Here is an 11,719-nt window from a genome sequence, read left to right as displayed (position 1 = left end):
TTCCTGTCATTCTGCAAAGTGGAACGGAGGAAACAGCAACATTAAGCTTCCTCTGCAATCATGGGTTTCAATTTCTTAATTTTTTTTTGGTAAAAAAAGTAATTCTTGGTAAAGCACAGTTTGGATTATGAAGATTCGGATGGAAGTTTGTGAACAGGAAAATGGTTACAGCAGCAAAAAAGTTGAGTTAAACCATACTATATTTTTGCAACTGAAGGCAGTGCAATCTTGGCAACTGGCAACTGTGTCAGTTATCAACAGAGACATCCCTTTAATGAAGCATACACAGCTAATATGCTAGAGGGAAGAATGTAAAGGAAATAATTGCAGAAAACAAAACTGGTATGTTTAAGGATTTAATAACAGTTATTAACTGACTTTAGCTTTCTTTTGGGAAACAGTTAAACCGGTGGGTTTAGTTTCACTTCAACAGTAGTAGTGTTTAGTAGCAATCAATTTACAACTGCCACAGCAGCTTATCGTGTGTACTGATGAGCTACGAATAGGAAAAAGATACAATGTAGACCAGGGGTCTCAAACTGGCGACCCTCCAGCTGTTGCAAAACTACAAGTCCCATCATGCCTCTGCCTGTGGGAGTCGTGCTTGTAACTGTCAGCCTCGCAATGCCTCATAGGAGTTTTGCAACAGCTGGAGGGCCACCAGTTTCAGACAGGATGGAAGTCAAGAGGTAGGCAACTGCAAAAGTCAACTTACAGAAATACTTATATTTACTAATGTTTCTTCAATATTGCTTATAACTTCACAGCATATGTCAACAAAAGTGTGATTGAAATAGCAATAGAGAAATTTCAGAAAATACTTTGTGCAAATAATAAGGACACATTTAGAGAGCTTGCAGGAAGAGATGGTACGCTTTTCTATTCCCTGTACAATACATAATAAAGAATATGCAGAGAAGTGTTAGTTTATGCAATGGTTGATCCTTAATGTACCAGACACCAACATTTCTATCTGTACTACTGTCACAGGGTTATACTTTTCAATAAAATTTGCCAAGTGAGGAGCGTCTTTTCTTATTACTCTATAAAAAAGTGGCCACAGCACACTAACAAATATAACAGCCTGGGTGCAGTTCTATTAAAGTATGCTCATAAATATTCTGTAAATAGGTGCACTATTGCACCTAGGCCTTGGCACCAGAGATAACATTCTAAAGTGTAGTTTATTCTGGTTGATGCGATTGCTGGGTGCAGCCTGCCTTTCTTCAAGACGTCTTAAGAAAGACAAGTTACACCCCACTTCCAGAAGTGTCAACCTGAATAAACTACAGATTTGAATGTTATCTTTATTGCCAAGTCCTGTGGAGTGCACCCATTTGAGCCATATTCTCTATATAATGTGTATATGTAAGGAGACTACGGTTTGTATGTGTCACAATTAAACTGCTATATGCCATGCTAAAACTGCAATTAGAATTGGCTATTTCTCTAACTAAAATTACTAGTCAGGATATTGCAGGGATATCTAAATATGATGGAAATGCAGCCCTGACCTAAAAATTAGCACCTTAAATAAGAGCACCTAGAACTTGCCATAATAATTTTTCAATACAATAGAAGGAGTGAGAAGGTTTTAAGGCAAATAAGGTCTGCAGAGGGAAGCTTCGACTTCCGTACAACCAGCCTGTTGGAAAAAAATTTGCTTGATCAGTGACACCAGCTATAAGTAGGCAGTGCCAATACTGTTTCTGTAGCTGCTGACTTTCAATAAACGAAACATTTTTGTGGAACTCCGCTTTAGTACTAATGCTTCTTGTGAATGTTCTCAGTCTACTGGTTCAAAGTGTAATGAAGACATTGTTCTCTGCCTTTAGCAGAAATAGTCTAAGTGTAAAAATAAAGCCAAGAGAAAAAAGTGGCTCCGACTGTACGGGGGTGTTGCAGGACCCAGCACTGTTTTGTTTGCAGAGGAGGATGGAGACTGATTATACTTGGAACAGTGGTAGAACAAGCTTTTTAAGCTGAGGAATAAATGTATAAAATGTTTGAGATGGGTTGTGTATAAATGATTAGTAGGTGACATGTTTGACTAAAACATAGGTAGAAGGCTAAATAAAACTTTAAGTCATATATGCAATGTGGCACCGAAGGAGGTTGTATAACCTCCTTTGCCTTTGCAACCTTATGACCAAAATCTAACAATCCTTAAAAAATAAAAAATAAATAAAAAATAAGTTAAGTTTTTTCAGGTTGTGTCCAAGCTTGTGGTAGTATAACAGATGCACATGCTATTCCAGCAAAAGACTCTGGGAAGTGCAAGTCCCTTTCCCATTTGTTAGTTTCTGTATTGTATACCTGTACAATACTAGTTACATTGTTCAAATGCCAGTTGTAGCCCCCTACAATATAAATCTTATTGTCCAATACAGAGCAGCCAGCTTCAGACTGTCCGGTTCTCATTGGTGTCACAGTTGTCCATGTGTCATTCTCTGGAGCATAATACTCCACACCTAAAATGTCAAAACATCGGTCAATGTGATCCAGTCTTCCACCAAATACATACATTCTGTGATTTGTCCCAACCATTGCATGAAGAACTCTTGGTTCGTTCATAGGAGTTTTGAATTCCCATTGGTCTAAGGAAGGATCATAGCAATGTAAGGCTTTTTTGTCTTCCACAGACACACCATAGCCTCCTGAAATATAAAGCCTGCCCCCAAGTGTAGCACCAGCATGACCCCATGCTCTTCGTTTTAGTGAACAGACGTAGGTCCATTCATTCTTTTTTGGACAATATCTTTCCACGGAGGACAAACTGCCTGATCTATTTCTTCCTCCGACTGCATATAGTACACCATACAGGACATTTAGTTGAAACTGAATTCTGCTCTCCTGCATAGGTTGTATCCGTAGCCATTGATTCAAATGGGGATCATAGCGGAAGCAAGCATCTACAGCTCCTTCACCACTGCGGTATTGCAAATGTTGCCCACCTACTACATATACAAAATTATCCAGGACTGCAACACAAGCATGACTGCAACCGATCTCCATTTCATTAAGGTCTTTAAATTGACGAGCACTTACGTCTGGCAGATAATACACTTTGCTGCTCACGGTTCGGTCATTATCTGTATAAGGAGTTCCACCAAATGTTATAAGTGAAAATACATCTGATCTAATAGCTGTCCTACAAGATTGCATCTCATGTTGTCGGAATGGGAGGATTTGGTAGTTGAAAGCCTCGAGAAGATATTGGCGGCACAGGACATCCTCTACCATAATATCCACAATCTGGACGCTATCCACCAACTCAGAAGACTGCATAAGTGGAAATCGAACGTGACAAAGGACTTGACTAGCAAGAGCCCGGCGAGAAAAATCAAACTGCAGCCAACGGATAGCAGCACGAAATAAATCTATTTCCCTGCAGTTTTTCAGCTTGTTACTTTGAAGGAAAAAAACAAGTCTTTCTAAAGGCAAATGGAGAAAATCTTCTTCCTCAGAAATTTGAAGAAAATTATGGAAAGTGAAAGAATCCACTGACTCTTTTAAAGATGCCAAACTGAAAGTAGTAGCCATTTGTCCAATATTGAGGCAGGTCTCCACACTCATTTCAGATTTCAGGAACTCTTCACAAAGTTCTATAACAGGTACCATCTGAAGAAACACTGCAGCTCCCAAGACATCATGAATACAGTCAAGGTCTAGTGTAACCTCTGCAGTGTAAGCAAAGTCAATGATATGTCGCAAACCTCTAGAAGATACACCTTTTATTTCAATTACATCTTGACTGGCTTCTCTCATTCCTCCTGTAAACATTGCCCTTCAAATTGAAAAAAAAATATATAATTAATTATATACATACATATAAACATTTTAATCAAATTCTATTACAACATTTTAAACTTGGTCAACCTAATTAAACCTACACTTTAGTGATCCAGGGCAAAGTAACAGCATCACTTAGTAGTTCCCTGATTTTCTTTACTCCCTATTAACTCAGTCAGTCATAGTTCACAAAGGGCCAAGGGCACTTCCTTTATCGGTCAGTGCTTGGGCATGGCAGTTGGCCACCCAGATGCCGAACACTGCATCTCGGATGGAATGGGAGAGATCTACATACTCTAAAGTATTGTGATGTTTTTTCTTTACCCTGGTGGCAAACAGAGTGGGGGAACAAATGAAAGGTAAGTACAGTATAGGCCTCATGTGTTTTTTTTTAAAGCGGAACTATACTTGCCTTTACTTTAGCACTGTGGTGTCCCAGATTTCCTCATCACTGAGTGAAATCTTTGGCCAGGCAGCTCCCAGGTACCGATCTCCGCCTATTTCTATTGGCCAGGATGAGGTGATGTCACTCCTATGCATGCATGGGAGCCAACATTGTGCACTAAACTGCATGTGCACAGCTCAGTGTACAAGGGCAGACAGGCAAGTAAGAGACTTTAATGCAGAAGAGACCTAGTTTGTCTCTTTTCTAATGAAAATCCTGTTTGTTCCCCATCTTGTTTTTACCTAAAGTTCCACTATATGTGCAACTTTTACTTTGCCATAAATAGGTCAAGATAGTGTTAAAGAAGAACTCTAGCATTAGCCAAAATGCAATATATGTTTGGTAATATGTGCAAATTCATTGTAGTAAAAATCTGCAGAGATTTGCCCAAGTCCATAATATGCAAATGAACTCCAGTGGCAAACCTAAGCACCAGAATAATTAGTTGTTGGCATAGGAGTCATGGTTCCCCTATAGAGAATATGTACATTACCAGTTGGGAAAGTGTGCAAATCTGACAAGCCGACTGTTGGCTTTAAGATGGAAGAGATTGGGCGGCTAAGCGCGATCTACACTCCATTAGCTTTATTATAGGGCAGGTGTGACACCAGTGGGGGTTGGGGTTGGGGGTTTTAAGTGCTTTTTTTTTTTTTTTTTAAACAGGTTGTAAAAATGTAAAAAAAAAACAGCTCTGGCACCAAAAGGGTTAAGGATGCAACAGAAAGAGTCATTTGACCTTCCTATATCTAGGGGTCACTTTTATACAATGAGCTGCTGTCTTAAAGATGGTGGCACACAATATGCATTTTAATTACACATTCTAATTTTGGGTTTGGAACTTATATTTAAAATTGACTTTTCACTAGTACTGGCTACTGCTGTTACTGTATTTCAACATATTTTACAAAATCATTCACATTTTCATGTAAAAAATATATATGAAAAAAATTTAACTTCAGGCAGACAGCTACACAGTTCAGATCCATTTATGTGAAATCTATTACATGAAAGAGGATATATACAGCTACTTTTGTGAGAGACAGCACCAGGATTCTGACCTCTACTGCAAAAGAATAATAAACCCTAGCTTGCTGACTGGACAGTGATGGAGCAACTCACACTGATAAGTCATCAACTGTACTCAATCTGTTCTGCCTCTCTATGAGCCTGACTGGCATCTAATGCTGGCACTCCCAATCTGAGGGTTTACAAGGGTAAGGTATTTAGCTAAATTCAGATACTTACACTAGTTGCACTTAAAATACAGTTAATGATGCGTTTACCTTCAAACTTTATATTATTTTCAGAGTGGTATACTTTAGAGCTGTACGATTAATCGTTAAACAAAAAAAAAATATATATATGTCACACCGTATTTGCACAGTGGTCTTTCAAACGCAATTTTTGAGGAAAAGAATACACTTCAATGAATTAAAAAAAACTAAAGAGTAAAGTTATGTAAATAGAGAACACTAAACGGGTGGGACTTTAAATGAAGCGTAAGGCATAGAGCCGAGCGCTTCCATCCCCGATACTTAGAGCAAGGAAGAACAAGGGTGGGACTTTAAATGAGGCATGCACCCCAGGAGGACAACGGTAACGATAGACATTGGCAGGTGATTGACCCAGTAGTACCAAACAAATAATATGAAAGCATTGCGTGATAACAATGGGCAGTCAGTTATTTAGTAGCATGATAATTATACAATAAATACAATAATCACATGATAAAACTGTTACAATAATCAAAGGAATATTGTATAACTTACAACAGTTCATGGTATTGGTAATCAACATAATTGAAACAGGTACATACTGGGAATGATATCAAGAAAGGGGGGGCCAATTCATTGGAGCGTGTCTCCATGGTATATAGATATAATATTAGTACGTTGGTACAATCCACTAGTATAGAGAAGAGATAATTGATATTAGAGTGTCAAATGATGACAAAAGGGGAGCCTCTAATAGCTCACAGTAATATAAAGTAAGTGCATAATGTAGCCATTATACAATCTCCAATTCGTTGGGGTATCTACAAATTACATTATAGTCGATGTATAGAAGGGAGGGTTAAAAGTATAATAGCAGCTGGTAAAAGGGGGCATCTAGTGGCTCTTCCATAGTACTCGTAGCCATGGTATAATACATTCAATATATAAAAGTTGGCAGATGGTAAACTGTCAACGAACAAAGAAGGGGGGCGTCTATTGGCTCAACGCGTTTCGTGGCTACTGCCACTCTTCAGGAGCAGGGTATGAGGTAGGTGTCTGTAGATATTAAACATAAAATAATTTAGAATAAGGGTATGCATAGTAAACCCAGTCTAGGGGGCAGGGGAGAAGGAATAGAGTAATAACTATTCCCCAACTTACTTACAGGTATGTCAAGACCATGGGAACAAGCCAGGGGGGCAGAAAGGTGGCCGGATAGGTAACAGCCCACGGGAGCTGCGGTGGGCTAAACCCACCACAGGATGGAGCTGATCCAGTAAAAAGCGCTGAATTCTCCCAATGGCGGAATCATGGGTGCATGGAGGTTGGTATGACTCATATAGAAAAAGTGATCTGTGAAAATAAAATAAAAAAAATAAAAAAAATATAAAATTATAAAAAGTAGGAGCTAATAGTAGCTGGGACGTGAAATGGTGTGGCACCAACAAAAATTAGTGTAATGGTGTAATGAGGCATAAGCCAGGGGTATAATGATACATAAATTGTAGCAAAAACAAATGTGGAAAAGTGCACTGTGTCCCAATATGGTACCAAGCGTCATAAGGGAACTGTAAGTGGACCCCAATACAGGGAAATGGGGTGATATGCCAGAAACAGGAAGGGATAGAGAATTGGGACCTAGTGTATGTAAAAATAAGTTTAGTGAGACATGGTAACAAGAGTAAAAATAGTTATACAGTACCCCTCACATCGTTACCCACGATGTGTTCTTTTGATATGTTGCTGCCCTATATTGGGACAGCCTTTGTCTGGGCGGATCTACATAGGCCGGTCCTTTCAGTCCCGGGAGCTGTGATGCGCTCTTGGGGCCCGCCCTCTCTCGATCTCCCCATTGCCCTCGGGCATGGCGGGAGTTGGGCGGACGCCCAATTTCGCATCGACGGCACGTCTCCTCCGTCATGTTCGCTGCGACACTACCAGTGACGTCAGCGGACAGACGCTGTTGAAATCCATCCGGAAGTCCTTCACCGGACGACCTACGTGCCGGTGGTGAGCCACCCCCCACCCTCAGTGAGTATATATACTCCCTCCAGTCCAGCGGTTCCTCTCATGGCGGTGCATATCATGGTCTTGGCTGTTTCCCTGGCACGTATAGCACTTTACAAACTCAGGTACATATTTTTACTCTTGTTACCATGTCTCACTAAACTTATTTTTACATACACTAGGTCCCAATTCTCTATCCCTTCCTGTTTCTGGCATATCACCCCATTTCCCTGTATTGGGGTCCACTTACAGTTCCCTTATGACGCTTGGTACCATATTGGGACACAGTGCACTTTTCCACATTTGTTTTTGCTACAATTTATGTATCATTATACCCCTGGCTTATGCCTCATTACACCATTACACTAATTTTTGTTGGTGCCACACCATTTCACGTCCCAGCTACTATTAGCTCCTACTTTTTATAATTTTATATTTTTTTTATTTTTTTAATTTTATTTTCACAGATCACTTTTTCTATATGAGTCATACCAACCTCCATGCACCCATGATTCCGCCATTGGGAGAATTCAGCGCTTTTTACTGGATCAGCTCCATCCTGTGGTGGGTTTAGCCCACCGCAGCTCCCGTGGGCTGTTACCTATCCGGCCACCTTTCTGCCCCCCTGGCTTGTTCCCATGGTCTTGACATACCTGTAAGTAAGTTGGGGAATAGTTATTACTCTATTCCTTCTCCCCTGCCCCCTAGACTGGGTTTACTATGCATACCCTTATTCTAAATTATTTTATGTTTAATATCTACAGACACCTACCTCATACCCTGCTCCTGAAGAGTGGCAGTAGCCACGAAACGCGTTGAGCCAATAGACGCCCCCCTTCTTTGTTCGTTGACAGTTTACCATCTACCAACTTTTATATATTGAATGTATTATACCATGGCTACGAGTACTATGGAAGAGCCACTAGATGCCCCCTTTTACCAGCTGCTATTATACTTTTAACCCTCCCTTCTATACATCGACTATAATGTAATTTGTAGATACCCCAACGAATTGGAGATTGTATAATGGCTACATTATGCACTTACTTTATATTACTGTGAGCTATTAGAGGCTCCCCTTTTGTCATCATTTGACACTCTAATATCAATTATCTCTTCTCTATACTAGTGGATTGTACCAACGTACTAATATTATATCTATATACCATGGAGACACGCTCCAATGAATTGGCCCCCCCTTTCTTGATATCATTCCCAGTATGTACCTGTTTCAATTATGTTGATTACCAATACCATGAACTGTTGTAAGTTATACAATATTCCTTTGATTATTGTAACAGTTTTATCATGTGATTATTGTATTTATTGTATAATTATCATGCTACTAAATAACTGACTGCCCATTGTTATCACGCAATGCTTTCATATTATTTGTTTGGTACTACTGGGTCAATCACCTGCCAATGTCTATCGTTACCGTTGTCCTCCTGGGGTGCATGCCTCATTTAAAGTCCCACCCTTGTTCTTCCTTGCTCTAAGTATCGGGGATGGAAGCGCTCGGCTCTATGCCTTACGCTTCATTTAAAGTCCCACCCGTTTAGTGTTCTCTATTTACATATTTTCCGGGGATGGATACATGCACCCTTATAATTAAACAACACTAACGTTGGTACTCTCCCTCCCCTAGGCTACCCAGTTGTCTGTTGATTTTAAACTTTATAGTTACATTATTATGTTCCAACTTTTATTTTATTTTACCAGCTTAGGTTTCAGGGGTTTAGTTATACAGTACCCCTCACATCGTTACCCACGATGTGTTCTTTTGATATGTTGCTGCCCTATATTGGGACAGCCTTTGTCTGGGCGGATCTACATAGGCCGGTCCTTTCAGTCCCGGGAGCTGTGATGCGCTCTTGGGGCCCGCCCTCTCTCGATCTCCCCATTGCCCTCGGGCATGGCGGGAGTTGGGCGGACGCCCAATTTCGCATCGACGGCACGTCTCCTCCGTCATGTTCGCTGCGACACTACCAGTGACGTCAGCGGACAGACGCTGTTGAAATCCATCCGGAAGTCCTTCACCGGACGACCTACGTGCCGGTGGTGAGCCACCCCCCACCCTCAGTGAGTATATATACTCCCTCCAGTCCAGCGGTTCCTCTCATGGCGGTGCATATCATGGTCTTGGCTGTTTCCCTGGCACGTATAGCACTTTACAAACTCAGGTACCTATTTTTACTCTTGTTACCATGTCTCACTAAACTTATTTTTACATACACTAGGTCCCAATTCTCTATCCCTTCCTGTTTCTGGCATATCACCCCATTTCCCTGTATTGGGGTCCACTTACAGTTCCCTTATGACGCTTGGTACCATATTGGGACACAGTGCACTTTTCCACATTTGTTTTTGCTACAATTTATGTATCATTATACCCCTGGCTTATGCCTCATTACACCATTACACTAATTTTTGTTGGTGCCACACCATTTCACGTCCCAGCTACTATTAGCTCCTACTTTTTATAATTTTATATTTTTTTTATTTTTTTTATTTTATTTTCACAGATCACTTTTTCTATATGAGTCATACCAACCTCCATGCACCCATGATTCCGCCATTGGGAGAATTCAGCGCTTTTTACTGGATCAGCTCCATCCTGTGGTGGGTTTAGCCCACCGCAGCTCCCGTGGGCTGTTACCTATCCGGCCACCTTTCTGCCCCCCTGGCTTGTTCCCATGGTCTTGACATACCTGTAAGTAAGTTGGGGAATAGTTATTACTCTATTCCTTCTCCCCTGCCCCCTAGACTGGGTTTACTATGCATACCCTTATTCTAAATTATTTTATGTTTAATATCTACAGACACCTACCTCATACCCTGCTCCTGAAGAGTGGCAGTAGCCACGAAACGCGTTGAGCCAATAGACGCCCCCCTTCTTTGTTCGTTGACAGTTTACCATCTACCAACTTTTATATATTGAATGTATTATACCATGGCTACGAGTACTATGGAAGAGCCACTAGATGCCCCCTTTTACCAGCTGCTATTATACTTTTAACCCTCCCTTCTATACATCGACTATAATGTAATTTGTAGATACCCCAACGAATTGGAGATTGTATAATGGCTACATTATGCACTTACTTTATATTACTGTGAGCTATTAGAGGCTCCCCTTTTGTCATCATTTGACACTCTAATATCAATTATCTCTTCTCTATACTAGTGGATTGTACCAACGTACTAATATTATATCTATATACCATGGAGACACGCTCCAATGAATTGGCCCCCCCTTTCTTGATATCATTCCCAGTATGTACCTGTTTCAATTATGTTGATTACCAATACCATGAACTGTTGTAAGTTATACAATATTCCTTTGATTATTGTAACAGTTTTATCATGTGATTATTGTATTTATTGTATAATTATCATGCTACTAAATAACTGACTGCCCATTGTTATCACGCAATGCTTTCATATTATTTGTTTGGTACTACTGGGTCAATCACCTGCCAATGTCTATCGTTACCGTTGTCCTCCTGGGGTGCATGCCTCATTTAAAGTCCCACCCTTGTTCTTCCTTGCTCTAAAGAGTAAAGTTAGCCCAATTTTTTGTATAATTTGAAAGACGATGTTATGTCACGAGAATCGTGATCTTTATTCTAAGCAAAAAAAAAAAATTGTGATTCTCATTTTATCCAGAATCGTGCAGCTCTAGAATACATTCAGAAAGCCTATTAAGAGGAAAAACTGAAAATAACTTTATAATAACTATTTTAGAAAAGATATAAAAATTTGTGTATGCAATAAAATCTTCTTGTACAGAATGGCTTTGATCTATTATAATCAGGTCAATCAAGCTGGAGAGTTTCTTGGGCAAAGAGAAGAAAGACAAAATCGGAAATATATTTTTGACACATACACATAAGTTTTAACTTTCTGGTTTCCAGTAAAAGTAATGACCATGTAAATGTTAGAAATAATGTTCGGAGATTAGTTCTCATCTGAATTACATTCATTTTTTATCATTACAAATCCTGCACTTAAAGAAAAAAAAAAAATTAAGATAACTGAGGACATTCATCAAACAAATTGGAAACATGCTTAGCCGTATATCAGCCTACCTCTCACTGGACCAGGGTGTCGTAAATTCTGGGCAGATAACTGACAGATTCGCTCAGGCGTGTGACAGATTTATCAATGTAGATAATAGAGACTGTGGGACATTTATCAAGCAATTTTGTGACAGACAAAAATCAGTTTGGGGCTCATTTATCAATTATGTTGCACAAGG

At 39.9% G+C, this 11,719-nt stretch overlaps 1 protein-coding gene across 2 annotated transcripts in view; it reads right to left on the bottom strand.

Annotated features, from left to right (window-relative positions):
- Positions 1 to 2,136: 2,136 nt before the first annotated feature.
- KLHL26 (kelch like family member 26) overlaps positions 2,137 to 11,719 on the bottom strand; it is a 48,669-nt gene continuing 39,086 nt past the window's right edge. For both annotated transcript variants that reach the window (XM_040322938.1, XM_040322945.1), the window contains one exon: positions 2,137 to 3,787. In XM_040322938.1, coding sequence (XP_040178872.1) covers positions 2,197 to 3,787 — 1,591 coding nt within the window. In that variant the 3' untranslated portion in view covers positions 2,137 to 2,196. The remainder of the gene's footprint in view (positions 3,788 to 11,719) is intronic.

This window comes from Rana temporaria, chromosome 1, assembly GCF_905171775.1.
Source record: "Rana temporaria chromosome 1, aRanTem1.1, whole genome shotgun sequence".
Taxonomy (NCBI): domain Eukaryota; kingdom Metazoa; phylum Chordata; class Amphibia; order Anura; family Ranidae; genus Rana; species Rana temporaria.
Note: the sequence above shows the minus strand (reverse complement) of the source record. Positions and strands in the feature narration are given on the sequence as shown.